Source organism: Cuculus canorus, chromosome 1 (genome assembly GCF_017976375.1).
Source record: "Cuculus canorus isolate bCucCan1 chromosome 1, bCucCan1.pri, whole genome shotgun sequence".
In the NCBI taxonomy this organism is placed as follows: Eukaryota; Metazoa; Chordata; class Aves; order Cuculiformes; family Cuculidae; genus Cuculus; species Cuculus canorus.
In genome coordinates this window covers 176,712,260-176,737,227 of record NC_071401.1, presented here as the reverse complement: position 1 = coordinate 176,737,227, position 24,968 = coordinate 176,712,260, and the positions used below count along the sequence as shown (strand labels likewise).

General features: G+C 39.8%; 1 protein-coding gene across 2 annotated transcripts; it reads right to left on the bottom strand.

Annotated features, from left to right (window-relative positions):
• TWF1 (twinfilin actin binding protein 1) lies at positions 1-20,212 on the bottom strand. 2 transcript variants are annotated; one of them, XM_054088968.1, is made up of 9 exons: positions 20,071-20,212; positions 16,258-16,335; positions 13,582-13,760; positions 12,230-12,325; positions 10,158-10,262; positions 5,727-5,852; positions 5,379-5,529; positions 4,835-4,956; positions 1-3,203 (listed from the first exon to the last, which is right to left on the bottom strand). In XM_054088968.1, the coding sequence occupies exons 1-9, from the start codon at positions 20,093-20,095 to the stop codon at positions 3,033-3,035; spliced, it is 1,053 nt and encodes a 350-aa protein (XP_053944943.1). In that variant the 5' UTR covers positions 20,096-20,212; the 3' UTR covers positions 1-3,032. The 2 variants fall into 2 exon arrangements, with proteins under 2 accessions (XP_053944943.1, XP_053944948.1); XM_054088973.1 differs by lacking the exon at positions 10,158-10,262.
• Between the last annotated feature and the right edge of the window lie 4,756 nt (positions 20,213-24,968).

Sequence of the window (24,968 nt, the reverse complement as noted above, 5' to 3'; positions counted from 1 at the left end):
TAAAGCATCAATCTTTATTTATAAAGTAAATTACAAAATAGATAAACTTAGTTAATTTTAGCATCTGAAGGTGGTTTTCACTGAATACAGACAGCGTAAATCAAAAGTTTCTTTTATCCGTGTGTTTCTCCAAGTAACTGAGCAATTATCACCTTGATTAGTTTTACAAACCTCTGATAGGAGTGTTTTAAAACATCAAAAATTCTCCTACCTTGCAACATAAACACTGAAAAATAATTAGCTGTCATGTTAATTAACAAGTATTTAATAGCTTGTGAGTTATTTGCAAGCAGCTGCACTGCTTCTGGGCTTTATGAAGGCCAACAACAATTTTGAGTGGACGCTTTCAATTACTAAATAACCAGAGACAGTAAAGGAATAACTGTCATTAATGCCCTCATTTTGTGCTGGCTTTGAACATTCATTAACAGTAGTAGTGTTACGTGAGGCACCGATGCAGATGTAAACGTGATGGATCTCTCAAAAAGAGCAGATGCTTCTTATTGCTTTGTCAGGAAAATAGCTACAAGAGGCCTGGAGAGGCAGTCGGCAGTGCAAGACTTCATACAACTCTGTTTTAAGGGAAAGGTGAGGGGGAATAAGCTCAGGACATAACTCTCTGCTGCCTGGTTGGGGGTTGTACACTCACATAGAATAGTTTCAAGTAAAATAACTTAAAATGTGTGGTTTGGGCTGAACTCTATAGCAGCTCATTATAAACTCCCTGGCATAATCACTTCACCAGGCCTCACCATGCTCCAGCCTAAGCTTTGTACCTCCTATCCCCACCTGCCTAGCGTAAGATTAGGGAAATAAAGAAACCAAAATACAACATGCACATAACCATATCAAGTTAAACTGTTTGTTATTTGAAATATTTGTTATTAAAAAGCTGAACTTCTTTACTGGCTCAAATAAACATGAAAATGTATGTGCACTCTCAGTATGGCCGACATGGACAGGAATATTAAATTAAAACAAAAAGTGGTAATTTTTAACTGCTACACTCAAAGGTTTTCCTTTAACATCCCCAAAACAAATTTTAAAAAAACTAACCCATACCCCAAAGTAAATCAGATGTGCTGAAAAGATTCAGAGTTCAACCCAAAATACGTTTAATTACAGTGCACAGTGAGCTGCACGCACATCAGCCGTGTTTAAAAAACAATGACACTTGCCTGACAGGTAGGACATAGAAGGAACACTCCCAAGAACAGCTCCTTGCCCTAGAGAGATGCAGCACAAGGCAGAAAAAGAACACAGTAGCTAAGGGCAAGGAGGAGATGAGCTGAGAGATGAAGAGCTAATGAACTGGATTGATGTAGTGTATAAGATTAAATGAGAAAAAGCTGAGGTGTCAAATTTCTACTGGGTATAGAAAAACACAGTAAAAGCAACAGCTATTGCAATCTTCACATTATATAGTGCAATCTCAGACATCAGTAACAAGCTAGTATCTCCAAACAAAATAATATATAAGATAAAGCAAATTTTATCAAGAACTAGTAGTGTCAAAGCACTCTTTTGCTACAAAACTAGGTGACAATCTATCCTCTACTAGGTAAACACGAGATTGGGCTATACGATGTGTACATCCAGCACTTATGATTCTATGCCGTGAACCAGACTTGCAACGCCCACGTGGCTTTTTAAAAAAACAGAAGAAAACCCCACAAAGTTCACATACAAGACAGTAAAACGCAAGTCCCCACCGGGGAATATAACCTATCCACTAGTATTTGCCTCATTGCACAACTTTAAATATTTAAGGTCATCCAATACTTTATTTCCACATCTAATTCTTCTTCAACTCAATTACTAAAATAATCTATTTTTCCTCTACCTTTTGAAGACATTACTCACGGTTCAATTAAGTTTAAACTACTGTGTCTGATTTTAGTATTTGGAGAAGGGAAGGAGAGGGAGCGGGCGGAGAGACAAAATCCAAACCAGGTGCTGCCAGCAGTTATTCAAGACCTGGCTGGATTTTGTTACAGATTTAAGTTACTATTAAAGTTCAAACATTTAGAAAAGTCACTTTCAGAATAACTTGAAAGTTAAAATTGCAGTTGATATTGCAAACGCACTGGGATCTCAAGAATAACTGACCATTAGGAAACAAGTCTATTTGAATTTTTACTTAATTTTCACAGTTTTAGATCCAAGTGTGCAGACAATCAATTATTTATTAGAAACTTTAAGCATATTGCTTTGAAAGCAGCTCCATATACTCTACCGAGTATACTAACTCATGCACTTTTAATCACCTTTTACTTGGTCATTCAGTACTTAATATGTAAGGCTTATGAATGGTATAGAAGTCTGGAAAACCTATAGTGGTCTTAAGTCAGATTTCTTTAAAAGTCAGTTCCATGAAATTCATTATGAATTTGAAATGACCATGCTTTTGTGTGGAAAAACATCCAGCTATTCCTGAACACTTACATTAGCTGACGGATAACTGATTTTAGTTTATCTTCTCTATTAAACAAAACAACAACAAAGCCTAATAATGCAGCATGTCAAAACCAGAAGAAAACCTTCTGTTGTACTACTGTTTGTAAGAGCTATAAGGAAAAATAAAGATTTATCTAGACAATGCTACATAGTCCTTCAGCTCTTCTCACACGGAAAAACTTATGGATTTCAATAGTCTACTCATAAGAATACAGATTTGTTATCTAGGCATACAGCTGCAACATACAGAATACACGAGCTTATTATAGTCTTAAGTCTGCAAAGTTTATGATCACATGTACAGCTACTAAATAATGGATTATCATTTAAAATAAATGGGTACTAGCTTAGTTTTCCTCCTCTAGCTTTAAAATCATTAGTTCTTCCAGATGTCATAAAACATGGTCAACAAATATAATCATGTAACAATATAAAATGTGTTGAGGTCAGAAAAGGAGAGTCAAATGAGCCTTTTTTTCTCTAGCATCTATGAATGGAATGATTTCAGTTCATTGTCAAAAGCCAGAATTTAATTTCTTACTGTAAAACCTCCTAACAAACGCAAACAATAATTTCTAATCACTAGGCGTTTCAGTCTCTGCTGGACCTCTAATCAGTCTTCGTATTCCCCTCTTCCCCGCAGGACCTTTTGGTTTAGCAAAACTTTGTTTGTGAGCATGTTGTTTTGGATGAACTTCTTCATAAAGAAAGTCAGCAGTTAACTCATCACCATTATCTATTTCAATCTGAAAAAGAAAAACATGAACATTTATCATATTCATCTTAAAGACATATTTTAAAACATTTCAAAATTTAGCTGAAGCTCTAAATACTAAATTAAAACCATACGTGCAATAATGTTCAGATTGGAGCATAAAACGTTCTCCTACTGGTGCCTAATAGCCTAGGAAGTTTGGATCATTTTTCTGAGAATCCACTACACTCTTGCCAATATTATGTGTGATTTCACTTAATTATTTTTCCTGAAACTTCCTCTGTCCCAAGCTTTGGCACAGTCTATATGTTAATACTAACTAGGAGTACACATTCCATGTGGAAACAAGTGCTTATTTACTCATCTGTAAAGTAACTTCCGTAATAAAAGATAAGAAAGCAGCATGTGGATTTCAGAACTACAATTCCCTTTTCCTCCCCTCTAAAGTAAAACCTTTCTGTTATTACAACATAATCTCCATATTTAAAGAATTAAAATTTTTCACTAAAATCTGCTTTAAACACTAATTGTGAAAGCAACATGCATATATATTGTTACTTCTTGAGAAAGAAGGGGAGGAGTACAAACAGCTTATATGATTCAAGTATTCAAACCAGGGAAAAGCTGAAATGAGTTTAATGAACAAAAGGGAGGGGATATTTTGGTTTCCAAAATTTAGGCATATAAACCTGAATGGAAAGAAAATGCTGTTCTCAAGCCAAACTCCAGTGTTCCAAATTGCACTCAGAGAAATGCTTTAGACCTGCTCTGCTGATCATTTGACACTTCACGGCGTGCCGATCATAGCCCTTGATGGACTCGCCAGCCACGGTACTGCTGTTACAACTAAGTGCTTCAGAAATATGTCTACAGCAATTTCAAGAGTCACATGGTACATTTATTTCATTGTAGGAAATTTCTGAGAAATAATTACATATAAAAACAACTAATGATAATCTACTTAATTCATGTCACCTCAGTAACAATGGTTAGTATTAAGTCTGCAGTTTTTTAGGTAAACATAATCCCCAGAGAATCAAGCCTCAAAGTTTTTGCAAATTTGCAGCTCACACTTCAAGAACATAACCATAGGCCACATATTCCACAAATGGACTTTTTTGCTCATTGCTATAGTCTCTGTTCTGGAGGTGAGAAGGAACTTACTGCATAGTAGTAAAAGTGATACACTGTGAAAACATCAGCTTACTTACAAATCCTTGTTTGCCCCATCAAGATAGCAGTTTGAAGTTCCAGAACTGCAGCTTCATATTATTTTGAAAATGCTTAAATAACTTTGGCTTTAAAGGAATTTAGTATTCAACGACAACAATTTGTTGTGGTTCAAAATATGACAGGTCCTTTCATAACAAGTCATGTTAGTTCTAAACAGTCCTTCAAAGTACTCTCAAACGCTCCCTTGATGCACAAGGATATGTTTGTTAAAGCTATAAAAGCGTAGAAATTACGAACCAGAGAAAAGCTTCTGTGACTTAACTTTGTATCTGGAGTTTTATCAACATGTATTTCGTGCTCAGGACAAACTTTAATAGTTACACAATGGTATTCATTCTTTAGAGAAGGTGGTGGCAGAGACACCTGTACTTAGATATTAACAAGGGAGCAGAGGGACAGAGAAAATACCAGTAGTGCCAGTGTACTTACCTTTCTAATTATCTGCATCCACAACTGTCTTTCTACAATTTCTAACAGCGGACTTTTGCAACTAGAGTAGAGCATCCGTTCTCGTATACTACAGGTATACCCAGGCATAGAGTAGATGAAAACTGCAAAAAAACCCCACCACAAATCAGATCATAACTACACTCCATCAAAACCCGCATTATAAAATCATTTACACCAGAGAAGCATTGCAAATCAACTACATAGCCTGAAAGGGAAAAACATAACACCACTATGAATCTTTTTTGCTTCAAGTGTTTCATTTCAAACGAAGGATGGGAGAATGGCCAGTATCTTTGTTTTCATACGGCAACTAATTTATGGACGTTCATAGTCAAAAGGAATAGCTCACTATTATCTAAACATAAGGACTCTTCAGAAGTCATTTCACAACCAAATGACGATGAAATTTATGATCATGATGACAGAGAGATTACTTTTATGACACATCTTTTCCTCTGTCTCAAAATTACTAATGTACTTGAAACAAGCCAATGAAATTTCATGCTGGGAAATTTTCTCATACCTATGGATTCCAAGTAGTCTCCTTCATGGGCATGCTTGTACAGGAAAAAGTGGTAACGTGCAGCGTCCTTTGGAATTCTTTTTGGCAAGTCCTTAATTTCAGTATGAAGTGTGTTGGCCAAAATAATAGTTTCATTTTTCATATCAATTTGCTGTTAACAAAAGAAACCTGAATATAGTTAATGCACAGAAAGCAAACTAGAGGACATGACAGGATGGAAAAAGAATTGAATTAATCTAATACAGAATGGTAATTTATTAGTGTACATCATCAACACATATTGTTTAATGTGCAGGTAATCTATTTTATACTCACTATTAAAAAAAAATTAGAGTATTTTATACTTGCCAGTTGTACGTAATTGAGTTTCTTATTTTTCAATTTCTCCAAAGCCTGAATAGCTTCTTTAGCAATGGGAAATGCTACTCCTTGCAATGTTTGATGCTTAGTATCTACACCAACATCTGTCTGTACCTGGAACACAAGTTAATTAGGATGTAAACAGAAACCTTTGCAAGCATTCATTTGATTTGATACAATAACTGACAATGCACTGTATAAGGTTACACACAGAGTTAGCAGTGGCTGCTCTGAGAACAAACTACCTTAAAACATCATCCCCATATACAACAGATCTGAACTTTTTAATTTACAGGTCATGTGTGCTTGCTAACCTGAAAACAGTTTCCTATGTCTGAAACGGGTGGCTTTGCAGAACAAACAGACTCCTTAGAGAGCAAACTGGCTCAAGCGCCAGTGAAGAAGCTCCAAGTTAAATTCTGGTATAAAGATACAATAAGCCAGGAGGAAAGAACTTGATTTTCATATATCATGATATACTTTTGAACTGACAATATTGCTTATAAACTTGGTTGTATCTTGAAAAATTTTAGATCAAAACATAAAAATGTCATGTCTAGAGAGGAAGAAACAATATCTTATGAGACCAACAGATCTTCTTGAAAGGAAAGCAAAGCCACTTCCCTCCCTCCTGCTTCAACACCCTCCCCCAAAAAAGCCCATACCAAAAGGAAAGCAAACGACATCAAACAAAATCAAAATTTTTTACTTCTTGAAGGTCTAACACAAAGTAAAAACATTCAGTGTAACAGTAAGCTACACAGTTGTTCATTGTTCAAAGTATACAAAATAGAAAGAGTGGGTCTTAGATCTATCAACTAGAAGATATTTAGCTTGAATTAAAAAGAGATGCTAATAAAATATGAAATACACCAATAAAAAAAATAAAAACCAAAGATACTTGGGGCAACACTAAATTATACTTCACATTTTAACGAACAGCTAGTCAGAAACAAGGAAAGAGGAGAAGAACGCAGGTTGAAGAGCTTACTTTCATATAAAGATTGATAAATTTATGAAGGTTATGTAAAAAAATTGGTAAAGTATATCTGCACAAAAGCCTGATGAATAAACATTAAAAAGGCAACCCAAAAATAATAAACCGCAACAAAATACCACACTATATAAACCATATTAAAATATAAGTATAAAACAAAAAAACAACATAAAAATGAGCTGTGATGCATGGGGACAGGCAAGGGAAGAGAGTAACCCATCATAACTCCAGACTTAATTAAAAAGAACAAAATCTATTTGTCCACACTGCAACATATTTCAGACCGTTAAAGCAAAAGAAAAACACTTAAGTCACTTAAAAATTTTTGAATCTATACCATAAGATTTGTTATTGATGGTTACCGGGTGGTAGATAAAATGGCAGACGATACTGACTGTGATTAAATGTAAACTAACGTACACAGGAGAGAATAAAATAACCCCCTCTCTTCTACCTGTATGATGATGGGGTTGAGCTAGCAATTGCTATTCAGAAGCAAGACCTTGCAGGTCACACTGAATATCTCTGAAAATACAAGCCCAGTGGCCAATCTTGGCAAAAATCCCAAAGCTCCCCATCCACAAATGAAATGTTATGAATTGTTAGAAAAAGAGAAGAGAGCAGAGCACATAATTAAGCACTCTAGAAATCAGTAACACGCCTGCATCTTGAATACCACATGCAGTTCTGCCTTCCCCATCTCTCCATTTCATTAATTATATAGCAGAACTGGAAAAAATACAGAGAAAAGCAAAGGGATCAGAAGTATGGAGTGCCTTCTTTAAGAGGAGGAGTCACCTACATTAGAACTCTTCAGCCTGGAAGAAATAACTGATAAGGAATACAGCAGAGGTCCATGGATACAGAATTGCAGAATGGTTTGGGTTTGAAGGGACTTTTTAAGGTCATCTAGTCCAAGCCCCCCTGCAACAAGCAGGGACATCTTCAACTAGATAAAGTTACTCAGAGCCCTGCCCAACCTGAACTTCAATGTTTCCAGGGATGGGGCATCTACCACCTCTCTGGGCAACCTGTGCCAGTGTTTCACCAGCCCCACTATAAAAAATTTCTTCCTTATACCTAGTATTAATCTATCCTCCTTTAGTTTAAATCCAGTACCCCTTGTCCTATTGCTACAGACCTTGCTAAAATGTTCGTCCTCATCTTTCCTATAAGCCCTCTTTAAGTACTGAAAGGCCACAAGGAGCCTTCTCTTCTCCAGGCTAAACAACCCCAACTCTCTCAGTCTTTCTTCACCGAAGAGGTGTTCCATCCCTATGGTAATTTTTGTTAACCTCCTCTGGACCCGCTCCAACAGGTTCATGTCTTCCCTGTACTGAGGACTCCAGAGCTAGACACAATACTCCAAGAAAGGCCTCAGAGTGGACTACAGGGGCAGAATCACCTTCCTGCTGGCCACACTTCTTCTGATGCAGCTCAGGATACAGTTGCCCTTCTGGGACAGGGCTACCTTATCAAAGAGGAGAAGGAAACTGAGGAATGACCTAATGACGTTTCTCTGCCTTCCCCACACAATGTGTAGGGATATCAGAATAAACTGATAGCAGGCAACAGTTCTTTGTATAGTATTTTGTCAACCTGTGGAATACACAGCTATAAGATCTGCGGCCAACAAAAACTTTATGCTAATTTAGAAAAAAGACACAACTAGATGATGGATGAAAAAGCCATGAAGAACAATTGTAATAGTAAGACATCATCTCTTGCTCAGGAAGATTCCCACCTACAAACACTGAGGCAACAGATGAGGATTGAAGGGAATTACCATTGCCTTCTTGCCCTGCTCTTACATCCTTCCTAGATTTCTGCTGTTGTTTATTCAGGAACCTGACAGCAGACTAGGCGATCCTTTGATGTGACCCAGTAAAATACTTCTTAGGATAATTATTAAAGAACATACATACAGAAAACTCAAATTATTATTTATTTGTTTAAAATCAGAAAGCTTTTAGTTTTCTGAGTCTCATTACAGGCTTCATAATGGTAGAAACAATGAAGAGAAATTACATAAGTTAATGTAATACAAGATGCTTCAGAGCAAGCCAAAATAGCAGCAACGTATAGTTGCTCACAAAACCAAATCTCACAAAAGCACAGCGATCACTGCTGAAGCTTCAAAATAGCACACAAAATTTTAGTTTGCTTGAATCAGCTGTTAAACACAATGCATGTAGTGCGTAAGAGAATCCTAATAACAGAAGTGATCATCGATACCACTGAAATTTTGCATTTATTACCGGGTTTTTTTTAAGCAGTTAAAGTAAAATGCAGTGTTGCATTTCTACACTGGATTAATCAAAATTAAGACATGGAGAATAACAAAAGACACCACTGAAAGAAAAAATCAAAGTTGCAGCAAAATCGCAGTAGAGTGAAAACCTAAGAGAAGATACAGAGCTGCATTTAACATGAATGTTTGCTGGTATACAGCTGCAGAAGTAAGCCATATATCAAACACATGTACCATGGCTGTACAATATAAGCCTAAAGAACAAATAAGATCAGCACATGACCTACTTCAGTACGTGTCTGAACACAAACAGTGATTAAGGACAAATATGAGAAAAGAATCCTCTGAAACTTTCCAGTCACTAGCTAGCTGGCAATCAGCAAATCGTTTGGTTAAAGGCATTTGTTAGAGGTTTTTCTATAAAGCATCTGTAGCAAAAGTCAGCCAGTCTCTCAAAAGGATTAGCTACTTGTTTTGGATTTCAGTCTTATTTTTATTGGAATTTCAGTCACTTCCCTTCAGTCTTAAAGACAAGTACACTGGTGCTGGAAGCTAACTATGTTTTCTCTAGGAATAAGGCTGCTGAAATACCCCTGGCAGTCATTCACTGCAACAGGTCCTGTTTTGTGTTTTCTCTACAATTTCTGCCGCCTTGGGAAATGTGTGTGGGCAATCACAGAATGGCTGAGGTTGGAAGGCACCTCCAGAGTTCATCTCATCCAACAACCCTGTTCAATCAGGGCCACCTGGAACCAGTTATCCAGGTTTCTAGTAAGACGGTTTTTGAGTATCTCCAAGATGGAGACTGCATAATCTCCCTGGGCAAACCGTGCCAGTGCTCAGCTACCCTTCACAATGAAGCATATCCAGAGATATTAAAAGCACATTAAGAGCTAAAGTTGCAGCAATTAAGCTCTGCAGTTGCAAGACCTCCGACTCACAGACACTAGGACTTCCAAACTCATCAAGATCACACCACTTCAACTCCAGCCATCATCATCCTGCAGTCTCAACTCACAGAGAAGTAAATCTATATCCTCATCCAATCAAATTTTCTGGAACTTTCCATTTTCTGCTCTGCCATTTTTCACCCCAAAAAGACTTTTTCCTTACAATACACTTGGAACTCTGCCCCCTGTTTCCTGCCCATGCTCAAAGACATTGTAGGTACCTCATTAATCTTAATTTGTCGAAGTTCTTCTTCTGCTGCAGTCAGAGGTGCAGGGGAGGACTGTGATATCAAATATTTTTTATATCCATTCAGTGAAACATCATCCTGAAAGTACAATATCAATGTTAAACATTTTTTGATAATAAAAGTTTTCTTCGAAGATGTTCTATGCAGCATAAAAAGTAGTTACCTCCTAAAAAGTGCAGGACTTTATGCAATCATATGAATGTGATTTTATACTCAAGTTCTGAGGAAAAAAAAAGAGAAAGCTCCTTTTTAGCTCTTCCCCTTCTGAAAGAGACAGACCTTGCCAAATATAATTTCCAGTGCCAATATTCCGTTATGCCTTGTTTCGGGAGCCCAGAGGTAGCTAGCAGGTGGGCCTATAGCCAAGTTCCACCAGGATAACAGAGCTGGTTGCAACTAAACCATCCATCTAACAAAATAAAGACAAAGTAACCCACTGGATGCTGACAATCAAGATTCTGAGTGAGGTTTGTGACCTGAATAACTCAAAGGAGCTACAGTTTTCACATAGATGAACATTACAGGCCAGTTACCATAGAGTCACTGAAACCAACAATTTAGAGATATATTAAGCTGTAAAATAATGAAAAGCAAGTTTCATTGACTCCATCCTCTAAGTGCCCCAAGCACATTCTGAAAGAACATTAATATACAAATTCAACGCTCATTCCTTACAATTGCAATGGAAGCTCAAACTTGGGCTCCAAGTTGTAGGGCTAGACACAAATTCTATGTAATACATAGATTGCTAGTGGTTTGGTGGTGAGAGATCAGTTAATGGAATGAGCAAGCAAAAAACCATGACATCTACCAGTAAACCCTTTTCGCAAACTCAATTTTCTACTCTTCTAGAATACAGCTTCTCCGGAGAGGTTTGTTAAGTGTGTTAGTTAGGATTACTCTGCCTCCATTACAGGTTGATGCTGAATACCACAAATTATTTACTAGTTGAGCAGCAGAATTATTAGCTTCATGTTCTTACAGACTTGTATGTCCACCACAACAGCCCATGTCTCTTCTACAGCTTTGTTGCCACTACAAGCTCCTCTGTTCTTTCTCAAATCTCCAACTCTTTCCTTCAGCATCAGCTGCCTGTGTCCAAAGCGGTGGTGCTTTGGTTCAGATTTGTGCATACAATGAACTAGTTAACAGGCCAAACAGAAAGTAACTGCTGCAGTCTCTCCCTCTTTGGTGAAGGAGGAAAAGGGAAGGGATAATTTGGATCCCTAGCTAATCATCAGTTTTCATGAAAGCTATAGGAATCTTCAAGAATTCTAGCACGTGTTTCTTTAAAACTGGCAATGGATTAACAAGTCAAGACTGCCTGATGTCTGCCTGACAATCAGGCAGACATCACAACCACGTAACCACTTATTTCTCAAAGAAACCAAGGTAACGCAATAGCCTTGTATTTCCTTACATGCACAGTATTTGCAGCCTTTTTCAACAACATAGAAACCTGCTAGATTTCATACATGCACCTTCCAACTATCACAAATGAACAGTCAATTATTAGTATTTTCATTGAATAAATCAGTAAAATTCTTATGTTAAGATGGCAGCCACGGACGTGAGTTTCACTTTATGGTCAAATTCTAGAATGGACAGTTTCATAACCATGGTTTAAGATGAAAATATTTGAGATGTTAATGGCTTACAGATTGCTGCTCTAAGCTCGTTTCTGATTCAGAACCATGTATCCAAAATGGCTTGTGCATACAATTGGTCTAAAATTTACTGTATTACAGCTTTTAGAAGATGCACATCCATGTAGCGATACTGAGAGATGCTCCTATTAATCCTAGATTATTTAATTTTCATAACCATTTGAAGCAAAGATTTCTTAGCCTGAAGTTGTTAAATATACTTAGTTACTTGTTCAAATGGCAGCAATTACAGATTAATATTAGAATAATATACATAGCTTTTAACTCTTTTTTCTTTAATCAAAAAAGAGCAGAAATACCCAAAATTCATACCAGTAACATCAGCTACTAAGTTTAGTATTTAAAGCCAGCATGTTAGCTTTAAAAAGAAAAACATACCTGTACTGTTCCAAATACTTCATCCTTAATATGGCCACCTCCAAATTCTTTCTTAAGTGTTGCTCGGGTTGCTGCATACAACATTTTTTGACGAACCTACCATGTAATAAAACAGTGTTGTTTTGGTTTGGTTTTTTTTTTTTGTTTCTTTTTTTACCCTTCAGTGCGCACACAGAATCCAGTATATTGGTAAACCAAGTCCACTAACAAATATCTTTCTTGAACAAGTATTTTATGTATTATAGAGTTGTAGTTCTGAATAAAATCTGTGGACTGAGCTCTAGATGATGATACTAACACACACTATTAAATTCTCAAGAGCATGATACCATGCATTACTGTCAAGTAATTCCAACACTAAAATGCACCTTTAATAAGAGTATGAGCTTTTTTCTAAACTGGGCGGGGGGAAAGTCAACACAATCTTTACTGATTTTACATGGCAAAACCCACAACTGTTTAGATCTTTTGCCACTGGTCTGCGTACCAATGGATACAACAAATAGAGAAAGAGCAGACTGCAAACAACTCAGTATTATTATTTTTAATTTGATAGCAACTCCACATTCAACTACAGAGTGGCAAAATTAAATTTTCTGGGGGTAGAAAAACTAATGGTGTTTGCTGCCTGACAGCTTGTGTCTAACATAGTCACTTATTCCTCTCTCAACCGTCCCATTTTCCCCTCTTATTTCACCATCGTGCCATCCTCACCACAATACCTCACCTTTTTCAGCTAATCTCTTCTATGCAATGCTGCTCCTGGTGTCTTATTATATCCTAGCTGCTACTGAAAGTAGTAGGAATATTAGAATGGCTTTACTTCCTGTCTTCCCTCATCTCTCATTCCCAGAACCTGCACACAGTACCCTAGTTTCTCCTAGAAATTCTTAACTCTAACTACTAAGGAGCAGTATATTCTGTAGCAGGTCATAGATCTACAAGTGCCAGCTGGGCAGCCAGCAAGCAATACAGAATGAACAGATTGAGCTCACACTATAATCCTTCTGTCTATGATAACACCCATTGAGATTTCTGTCCTAAATACTTCCATGAATTTTCACAAAACGTGACAGAGAGATAGACAAACAAACAGGGAATAAACATGTTCTTGTCTCCTCCAATCAGGCTAGAAATAAATTGGATCAGCTGCACTCCCTCTAGACCCACTGATGTTGCTCTTCCATCAGCTTCAAAAAAGATGTTTTCCCCATTTTCCTGGGGAAAAATCAAGGGAAGGCAGAGGAATGCTTCATTCCTCAAATCCCTTTTCCTTCATATCTAGTATTCAGATCAATTGGCACTGTTGAAAAGCCATTAACAACACAAAGTTTCCGATGAAAGTTACTTACGGGAGAGTGATCAGGTGACCATGCAATGAAGATCCATTCATATCCTTGAGCATTCTGAGAATCTAATCTGTATAATATATAACATGGTTGCTTGTCTTCAAGTAGGGGAAGGACAAAGGAATCATAATCTTTTTCCCATGATCCAACTGGCCTCCTAGAGGATCCCACAACAAGCTGCTCTACAACCAATAACCAAAGCTACATGTTAGCAACAATACACTTAATACTGTGTTTCAAAATCAGTAATTACAATTACGGTTAATCAGACATTTCATCTTTCATAATTATGTCCACAATAATGGAAGCCAAGTACAGTCTGTGCAAGTGGGTGAATTCCTACAAAACCTGTGTATGTTCAAATGCCAACTTAAAGTAACCCAAATAACATTAGTTGAGAAGTAATGTGCTGGTTGTCATCAAGTTCTTTAATCTGAAGGGATGAGACTGATCATCCCTTTTAGCATAATGTACACAGAAGGGGAATAAAAACTGTCTTCTGCCAGTTGGTTTATTTTTAAATTGGAATATTTAAGTAGAAAATACGATAAGAGTGAGCTTAGAATTATTGATGTTCCTGCTATAACATATTAATGTTTGTACTCTTTGTAAGGAGTCAGTAACTCAGTTATTCAGTGAAGATTTTGGAATGAATACACTTGCACTAATCACTTTAACTTGACTACGTAAGCAGATAAACCTCTTTCTAATGCAGCTTCGTAACTATCGTCTCTTTAAATGACTGAAGTTGTTTATTATGCATAATTGGCTTAAGTCTGTATAGAATTCTTCAGATGAGATTTAATTATGTCAACAGCTGTAGCAAATAGATTTTTCTCTTACTTATACATCACATCTCAGCTTCCAAATGAAAGTATTTGTATCGCATCTTTCAAAGCATGCATCAGCTTCCCAGTAAATAGTAGCCCCCACAATCAAAACAGAAATACCCTGTTTAAATGGGATCCTACAACAGTTCAAGGACTATCATAGTAGCCAGTATACAATACCTTTTGTATACCTTTTGAGAGTCTAGGACATAACTTCTAAAACCCCAGACAGAAGTACAACAGTATACAAATGCCTCTAGCAAAGCTCTCAGAGCAAGGCACTGCACCCCAGTAAGTCACAGACCATGAGCAGCTCAGGGAGAGGGTGTTTGGCCCTTCTCTGTGTTAGATGCAAAGTAGCTGAAGTTGTACACCTAGACCAGAGCATTCAGAATATACTTGCCAATTCTGAGCTCTAGGTGGCTTTATACTCGCTTGGATTTAAGACAGAAAAACACAATCAGAGGAGTTCTATTGCCCAGCAGAAAATCTCTTATTAACTCAGCAGAACTCAATCTGATTACTATCTGCTGATTAAGGGCAGTTGTTGATAGCTCCTACAGACAAACAAGGCAACTGTGCCCTTTCCAGAATTCTGTGAGTTTTAGAGGTATCTTTTTGAACTGTGGAAAATAGTATCAAAGACTGGACTCTGCTTCCACATAGAGACAAAATGCATATATACACACACACAAAAAGAGAAAAAAAAAAACAAACAGGGCATGTCTTCAACTTGTATCTTACTTCCAGGTTTCATTTCCTATCAGAAAGTAGCACACATACAAAAGCACACTGTTTTACCTTGCATAATGGGGAAGAAAAAGAAATTCAATGGTATGCCAGCATTTGCTGTCTTGTGCTAGGAAGACTTTACTACAGTGACCTGCCTATAACATTACTATTGCCACTTCCTTAGGGCAAGTAATATTAAAAGGTCAAAAGACTTCCCAAGAAAAGCAAACACAAAGAAGGTAACAGTTGGTTATTGACCTAACAATAAAAGTATCTCTGTGTATGTACATACATATACGTGTATCTTTCTCCAGCTAACAGGTATTTCAGCATACTGTAAATTAATGAACTCTAGGAAGAGCAAAGATAGGCATTTGACATACTTGAAAAGATGGACTAAAGTATAAAGTGTCTTATACACTCAACCAGCACTGCTAGTAAAAGAAAACGTAATTATGCATTCTACCTTGCCGTCTTTGCAGCCTTTATCACTTGCCAAGAAGTGCAAAGATCAAACTCAAGTTCTGCGAAGAATTATTTGATTTTATCTTTACACATATACATGAGATTTAAGGAACAGTCTTAGCTTTGAAAATTTGTACAAAGTTACAGATTTTTAAAGATATTTTCCATGTAGCTAGATTACTACTTAAACATCTGCTTTAACAGGACTTTCTACACGCAGCTGATCCTAGTATAAAAGACAGATAACATTTATACTCCATCTAAAGTGACCAGCTGCTGTGTAAGAATCTCTGCCTAATGGAAGCAACCAAAGTGACAAAACACTACACAGGTGTGGATTTTCTTTCCTCTATTCTTTCCTTTGTAAGGATATAACAGTAAGCTCATTTATATTATCCTCATGAAATACACAGCAGTTCTTGGTAAAATATGAAATGACAATTGGAAGGAAAAATCAAATGCAAAAATACAGTAGCATCATACTGAAAGGCTTGGCACCACTGAAACTTAATCTTACCTCCTATATATGAAAGACCTTAGTTATATTGAGTTTTGCAAGGTTTTGGTTTTTAAACAATTGTACAAGTAGGTCATTAAACCAACCACAAAAATACCTAAAAGAATCAAAGAAAAATATTAAAATTTGACTAACCATTGTCAATGACTATTTTTAAAAGCCGGTATTGCCCATTTCTGGCTCCAACAAAGGTGTCTTTAACACTTCCACTAGCTGAAAAAGAAAATAAAAGTAAACAAATTAAGATGTTTCACTTTCCTAGGACAAAGAATATTCATGAAATTAAGAACAACACTGGAAAATCATCCAACTGGCCCTCCACTACAAAGCTGGACTGAAAAAGTAATCCCGGAGGGATGTTCCCTCCGTGCCGCATACTGTTCCGGCCACAAAAAGATGGCAGGCCAAATCACAAAACAGCCCTACTTTCTAGCACACCATGTGATTTTCAACATTGTGATTTTCAACATTGTGAAAATCAAAGGTCACATCACAACACCACTCTCAAGTTTCAGGGTTAACACAGCAACACAATAAAAACATAACACATCTCAAATTACAATAGCTTAATGAAGTCTGCAGGCTTTGTACAAACTTTCAGACAGAAATTTTATGCCTGCCAGGAAAACGTTAGAACTTGTCTAGTCTTTCCTGAGGACACCTCTCTGAATAGCACCAGTGAAGGCTGCCACTCATTGCTCCTCTGACTTCATATTTCCTTGTATGTATCTTGACTACACTGTTCAAACCCCGACCTATCACAACAGGACAGCTTTGTAATGAATTTACAAAGAAGTAAATGAAAATATTTTAAAATGTCCATAATTGACATTGACACCACACTGCAAACATAACAGACTCACCTCCCTTAGCACACTGAAGAAGTGTGCTTGAGTCATATGAAGAAGATTCTTAATCTTAGCTGCTCTGCTAAATAATCTGAGTGCAAATCAGTTTAATTATACCATAGAAAGGGAGGCTGTACAGCATTTATTGAGGAACATTTATTGCAAACTGGTCCTTTAAGTAATCCTACAGCAAAGCACTAGCAAAACAAACATTAAACCAGGAAACAAATAAAATGGATTATTTACAGTCAGGTTGAGGCCAACTGAACAGATGGTCAGATGGTATCCAGGAATATTACTGCCCATACACAAAACATTTTAAATTTATCGGGTTACCAGTCCAACCCCAGCTTCATCCCAGTTAGCATCTTCCCACTAATCAGTGCAGACCCTCACGATAATTTACTGCCAGCTTTTCTAATCGTCTCTTAATCGGTCCTCACCATTTCATTCAGCATGCAAACACTACCTGACTTTCTAGACCTATTGGTTCCCCCAGGACTTAGAATCATAGAATAGTTTGGCTTGGGAGAGACCTTAAAGATCATCTAGTTCCAAACCCTCTGCCATGGGCAGGGGGACATCCCACTAGATCAGGCTGCCCAAGGCCCCATCCAACCTGGCCTTGAGCACCTTCAGGGACGGGGCATCCAAAACCTCCCTTGGCAACCTGCTTCAGTGTCTCACCACACTCATGGTGAAGAAATTCTTCCTAATGTCCAGCCTAAGACTTCTTTTTTTCCTCTTCTTGTCTATTATCTTTTTGTTATTTATTCTCACATTTCAACCCCACACAGCAAAACAAGAACAAAATACAGCAGTCCCTGCACCAATACCAATACTGTGACAGTTCCTGAAGTAACATTTTGAGTCAAAACGTTTGAGAAACTATCTCACTATAAAGCGAGCTACGCTTCCCCCCCTAAATGTTCTAAAATTCATAACAGTGATATTATTTTCTACTTAAACTTTCTGCATGGCAGAGATCTACAGAATTAAAACTTGGGTTTATTTCACAAATATTTCACAGGGAATATTATTTTAAGCTTATTTAGAAGACTGTGAACATATTATCATAGAATAGTTTGGGTTGGAAGGGACCTTAACTATCATCCAGTTCCAACCCCCCTGCCATGGGAAGGGACACGCCCCACTAGCTCAGGCTGCCCAAGATCCGATCCAACCTGGCCTTGAACACTTGAATACCTCCAGGGATGGGGAATCCGCAACTTCCCTAGACAACCTGTGCCAGCGCTTCACCACCCTCATCGTGAGCAAGTTCCTCCTTATGTCTAGTCTATATCTATACTCTAGTGTATTTTCCTGAGCTCGATGCATTCTGCTACTTTCTACACTATTTATCTGCACTGGCAGATAAATGGACTTGTTTGGAAGTCCAGTCCTTTTAGCAACTGCCTGGTACGCATCACTGTCCTCATGATTTCATTTTTGTTTCCAGAAAAGAGCAGCCCTTGCTGCCAAATCTTGTAATTGTTTATGAGCAACAGTAGCCTGTTTGTAGCTAAAGCCATCAATGGCACAACAAGTGGTATTCCTCTTCCAAATTGCAGAAGTGGATGCTTTGCAGCAAACAGGACTCCTGATTAGTGCCTGACGAAGCACGGTCCGTGCAGGAAAGCTGCCCAGTTCTATACAGCTCTCCTCAGAGGACAGAAGAGTCTCAAAGACATGGAGAGCAGCAGAAGAGGCTTAGCCACTCTTCCTGCGATAAGCAACAGGATATTCTTCTGCTCCTCCCTCCAGAAGAGAGGACAAGGGAATGAAAAGACACTCTAACAGTTCTCCCCAGTTTGGAAAAACAGCTATCCCAGGGGCACCTCTAGCCTGAGAAGTGCTGAGGAACTTAAAACAAGAGGCAGCAAAAAAGACTGAAAGACTGGCATGTGGAGGAAGGAGAGGCGAAAGGGTGCAGACCAAAGGCAGCCGATGGACGAAAACGGGAACAGAAGAGCAATTCAGAGCGGCCGCGGCTGGGACAAAAGTCACCTTTAACAATAAATACGGGAGAGCAGGCAAAGTGCAGGGTGCAAGACGCCGAACCGGCAGATTGCAGAAATGGGAGACAGCAAAACCTGACCCCCGCTAATCCCGCACTATAATCCCTGCTTAGCGACCTTGGTGCGGCGGCACCCGCGAAACTGAGAAACAACCCGCTGTCCTTCCAGCTGCTCCGCACACTGTCCGAGGCCTGGAAAAAACGCAGGGGGGGAGGGAGGAAGGTTCTCCTGCATTTTTCCCCTTTTTGGCCTCCCGTGATTATTGTTTTAGCGGGTTTCCCTGCTCCGGGTCTCCCGCTGCCGCCCCAGCCCAGCCCCGCGGCGGCTCCCACGCCCCGGGAGGGACCCCCCGACCCAGGCACGGCTCTCTGCAGCCTCCCCAGCCGGGGGGACAAAGCGGAGAAAGCTCCGCTGCCGGGGAGGACGAGCAGCGGCTCCTCCGCCATCCCGCGGCGGGCAGGACGGGCCGGTCCAGCGGCCAACAAAAGGCCCCGCAAGGGAGAAAATCCCGCCGGGAACGGCTCGTTTACACGGGCACGGCAGCTGCCGAACCCCAACCCGGCCCGGGTAAAGGCGCTCCGCGGGCGGCCACCCTCGGGGGGAGAAGGAGGAGGGGGGAGAAGGAGAAGGGGGAGGAAGGGGGAGAGAGACGAAGGGGGGGAGACGGGAGAGGGGGTGACAGAGAAAAGGGGAGAAGGAGGGAGGGAGGGAGAAGGAAGGAGAGAGGGGAAGAAGGAGAGGGAGAGGAGAGAATGAGAGAAGGGGGAAAGGGAGAAGGGGCAAAGGAAAGGAGGAAGAGAGGAAAAGAGGAAGGGGGAAAAGAGGAAGGGGGAAAGGGGGGAAGAGAGGGGGGAGGAGGAGAGGGGGGAAGAGAGAGGGGGGAATGGGGGAAAGAAGGGGGAGAACAGAGAGGGGGGAGAGGGGCAAAGAAGGGGGAAGGGGAGGAAGGGAGAGAGAGAAGGGTGGGGAGAGAGAAGGAGGAGAGGGAGAAGGAGAAGGAGAAGGAGAAGGAGAAGGAGAAGGAGAAGGAGAAGGAGAAGGAGAAGGAGGCTGTCAAGCAGGGCGGTGCGCGCTGCGGGTACCTTGGATGCCGGTCTGGTGGGACATGTCGCACTGCCGCGCCCGGGGCAGCGCAGCGCCCGCCGCCCGCCAGTCCGCCCGCCCCGCGCACGCGCTGCGCGCGCCACCACCCAGCGGCCACGGGGAAGGGGGGCGAGCGGGGCCTTTCCGGGCAGCGCCGGGGCTGCGGGGGCTGTGCCCGCACCGCTGCCCCCCCTGCACAGACCCCGCCACGCCTCTGCCCCCCGCAGAGACCCCGCTGAGCGCTTGGAAACGGGGGGACCGTGCAGCCCGGTCCTTGTGACACCGAAAATGCCGGCAAATAAACTCCCTATGACTCGTTTTGGAGTTGTGGAAAGCGAGCACCCTTTCTGCGGCCTGGGCGACGCGAGGGAGCGATCGCCATCCATCCTGAGCAGCCAGGCAGGAGCTGGGATAGAATGGATTTCCCACCGACACGCATAGGGATAAATCTTCCCAGAAATCTTATGCATATTCCGTTCCTTTCCAAGGACTAATTTTAAGGTTATTGTGAACTTCACAACAGTGAAAACTCTTGCTGTTTTGAAGCATTGGAGCCAGCTCTGCCTGACCTTGCATTTGAGACAGGGCAGCACTGCAAGCAGAGGTGGTTGCCAACAGGTAAACCAACAGATGTGATCTGTCTGGACTTCTGTAAAGCCTTTGACGCTGTCCCCCCCAACATCCCTCTCTCTAAACTGGAGAGATACGGATTTGATGGGTAGACTTTTCAATGAGTAAGAAATTGGTTGGATGGTCATATTCAGAGAGTAGTGGTCAACAGCTCGATGTCCAGATGGAGATCTATGACAAGTGGTGTCCGTACTGGGACCAGTGCTGTTTAATATCTTCGTCAGTGATATTGACAGTGAGATTGAGTGCACCCTCAGCAGTTTTGCAGATAACACTAAGCTGAGCGGTGCAGTTGTCACAGTGGAAAGATGGGATGTCATCCAGAGGGACCTAGACAGGCTGGAGAAGTGGGGCTGTGAGAACCTCGTGAGGTTCTACAAGGGCAAGTGCAAGGTCCTACACCTCGGTCAGGGCAATTTCCGATTTCAGTACAGCACCCTGTGGATTGCTTGTTAGTTGAATCATAAAATCATAGAGTCGTCAAGGTTGGAAAAGACCTCTAAGATCATCAAGTCCAACCATCAACCATCAACACAACTCCAACATGCCTACTAAATCGTATCCTGAGGCACCACATCTATGCATTTTAACACCTCCAGGGACAGTGCCTCCACCACTTCCCTGGGCAGCTGGTTAATAACTGGGGTGAATGTAGTTGATCTCTAGAAGCCTGTTGTGGAGATCTTCCACTCTCGCTTGGGGCAGCAGGGAAGGAGCATGGGACACCAAGCTGCTTGTGTGTACCAGGGTTTTTATATTAAACACTCACGTGATAAAGAGTCCAGAAATCAGGAGGCAGAGATTGGAACCATAGCTCTTTCAGCTCAAGCCCTACCCCCTGACAAGGCAATCTTTCTCTGTTGGTTTTGCATTATTTGCTACTTGGGGGCGCCACATCAACAAAGATTTCTTCTCTTTTGGCATGGATCTGGCAGTTGAGACACTCATCTGCATCGGCAAGGCATGAATCTGGACAGAGAAAAGGTGTGCTGGCTTCTCAGTGCGTGGCCTGTCTACATGGCCAAAGGTTTTTACACATTTTCAACTTGCATTGGCAAATTTGCCCTAAACTTTTTATTTTAGAGTTCCCAGTGAAAGAGAGTCATAATAAATTTAGGCATGCTCTGAAGGTTTTGGTTTTGCTAGTAATTTTTCACAGGCACCTCTGTCCACAGGTTGAGAAGTACTGTCCTCTAATGACAAGAAGATGGCAATTATCTCTTATTTAGCCTTAGCTTCTGTGTCCTATTCTGCAGTCAGCGTTTTCAATCTGTGCTCTGGTCTGGATTAGACTCCACAAGTGAAATGTGCAGGCACTTGTAGATGTAACAGGGCTGTGGGCACTTCACATCACGTCCTGATGCTAACGATTCCTTTGGATTCCTGGGAGTTAGCAGAGGTTTTATGGGTCACTATACGACCTGAGAACATAAGAAAAGCTGTAACTGGGCATACCAAATACCTAGCCCAGTGGCACAGATATGAATAGAAGAATAAGGCAAGCTTCCCTGGTTCACCTTTCCAGCCTCCAGAGTGATGTAGCTGAGGAATTTCTGAAGCCAGCTGTGTTGATAGTTGTGGGTGCCTGCGCTTTGTCAGATACCCAGTTTAAACACAGTGGGTGAGGGATTTAGTGTCCTATTTGGGAAATGTGAAATAGCACTGTAACTGTAGTATGTAGAGCTGTGCTGTGTAATGCTAGTCCAGCCAACACAAAGTCACTATGGAGACATGACACCAGCTAGTGAGCTGGGAATAACTTTGAGGGCTGCAGCGGCCAGGGAAACAGAGAAGCTGCTGTTTATCTTACTTCTAGCAAGGAGACTAAAAGAGGGAAGAGACTTCACATGAAATCAAGAAATGAGAGACAGAAGTCTCCCAGGTACCCAGAGGCCAGCTCTAATTCCTTGGTTATAAGCCTGAATGAGCACAGAGGTTATAAAAGAAATAAAGCAACTCTTGAAGAAGAGCTTTTCCAAGAGGAAAGGAATGCCAGTAATCCAGCCAGAGTGGCAACCAAAGATGGAGTGCTATCACAACTAATTTCAATCATTTGAGCCTAAGCCTGCCATAGGTCCTGTGGTTTTGGTTCCTCCCCTGTGTAGGTGTTAGTGTTTGTAAAGGATGGATTTGCCTGAAAATTCATGAGGGAAAAGAAAGTTTGCCTTGATAGATAGATGTCCTGAAAGGACAGATCAGTTTGTTGATTCAGTTAGTTGTATGTCCTCAGAAGTGCTAGTATTGACACAATGTAGTAACAAGGGTGCATAGCTAAGACTGTGTAACTGTGCTTTTAATGGAAACCCATGCTTAGACTGAAAATATCAGTGTTAAAGACTATAATGTCTGTTGCCATATTGATACCACCTTGACTATCTGAGGTCACACCGTATCAATTCCCACTAATCTATCAGAAGGCTCTGGAGTGCAGAAGTGGGATCTCAAAATCTGCTTCATGTAAAACAAGGGTCCTACCTTTTGGCATTTTTTTAGCACCTTTTTGGCAAAAGAGAAACTGAAAGTCTAAAGTATCTTTTTTTTTAAATCTTAGTATTGCAAATACTTTCCTGTAGTGCAGTGTTTTATGTTTGACAAGGAAGAGATATTGCACAGAAACAAGCGCAAGTAAGGTTTTTATGTCTATTGAAGATGCCTAAACTTCTAAATTGTAGTGTGCTTCAGAGTCTTACTATAATGTTTTTGGTTATTAAACTCATATGTAAATCATAAATGTCAGGATAGGAATAGCAAGGTTTATTTGTTAGCATATGTGTTAAGTAACCTTTTTTCATTCTACTGGTTATATTTTCTTGCCTGTACTTGAATTAATTTTTTCCAGTATACCTTGTTTTGTATCTAATTTAAGACTGTGATGGTTTTGGTACAGACAACATATTGCAGTTTCCCAATTTTTAATAAGGTTCTTTTAACTGAATAATAAATGAAGGAAGTATTTTTAATAGACTTTGGTACTGCATTTTCCATGTGACTTCTGGATCCTGTTTTCATTTTCAGTGTCTTTATTGTCTTTCCCTATACATTTACTTCTTCCTTGATTTAACAATGCTCTGTTTACTTATGCTAGTTTATTAAATGCTGTGGTTATGCTCTATAGAATCCACAGTTAATTGTGTTTATAGTTCCTTAATGGTATGCAAACATTTTTTCCTGTTGTGATGTTGTCAGGCCTATTCCAGGTTTGACTATAATTTTCCACCTGACAATGTAAATACATTTTTCTGCATACAGCTTTTATTACTGTAGTTCATACCTATCCTGAGGTGACACTTTAAACCTTAAACACATTTCCAACAGCTGAAGAATGAAACCCTTTTTACTGGTTAATATTACAACTTCATTTTCTTTCTGTGGACCTCCATTGCCTGTAGATCTCTATCCTGACACTCTTTAAGGCTTCAGCTTAGATTATTCTCTTCCCCCATGAACATGTTCTTCAAAAATAAAAACACTTTCATAAGATATAGTATTAGAAAGTCAGTCCATCAGAAAGATGAACTTTCTTCCATATAGAGTAAGATTGAATATTAAGTACTTCCTTCAGAAATAAATATGTGAAAACTGCATTTTTAAACTCTGTCTGCTTCTAGTAATCTTCATTCCTATACACCCACAGGTAGCTAAACAAGGAAATTAGAAATCACACCGCTTGTGGAGTCAGATTTACTTAAAACTTTGAGGATACATGTGAAAGGTGTTCCTAGCAAAGTGAACTTCGATTTCTGGGTGTGCCAGTGTTACAGGTTTGTAAGTGTCAGTATGTAGCTCTAATCAGCTAACACACTATGTTCAAGTCAAATAAAAATATGTTTCTTTGTGATGGCTAGAGTTTATGGATAGTCTGCTATTAAGAAGTATTGCTATAAGAACTCATCACTTTCTTGCCATTATAGCAAGTAATTTTATTGGACAACTCTCACTTTATGTTCATCAGTAAATCTGGAATTTCATTTAACTCTGGAATTTCATCATGTAACTCTGGAATTTCTTTCTGCTGTGGGGTATTTCTGTTCATTTCTCTTAAATGACCAAATAAACCATCTAACTCCTGTCACTTAGGATTGATAATCTGAGGGCCTTTTCTTTCTGGCTCGTAAACGGCTGACACAGTAGGTGTTGCCTCTGGGTGGTCGGGAACATGCTAGATAGACAACTATTATTACTATTATTATTATACTGAATTACAGTATAATAGATGGCCAAATTTGAAGCACTGGAGATTTCCTAACGTCATTGTAGACAAAAAAAC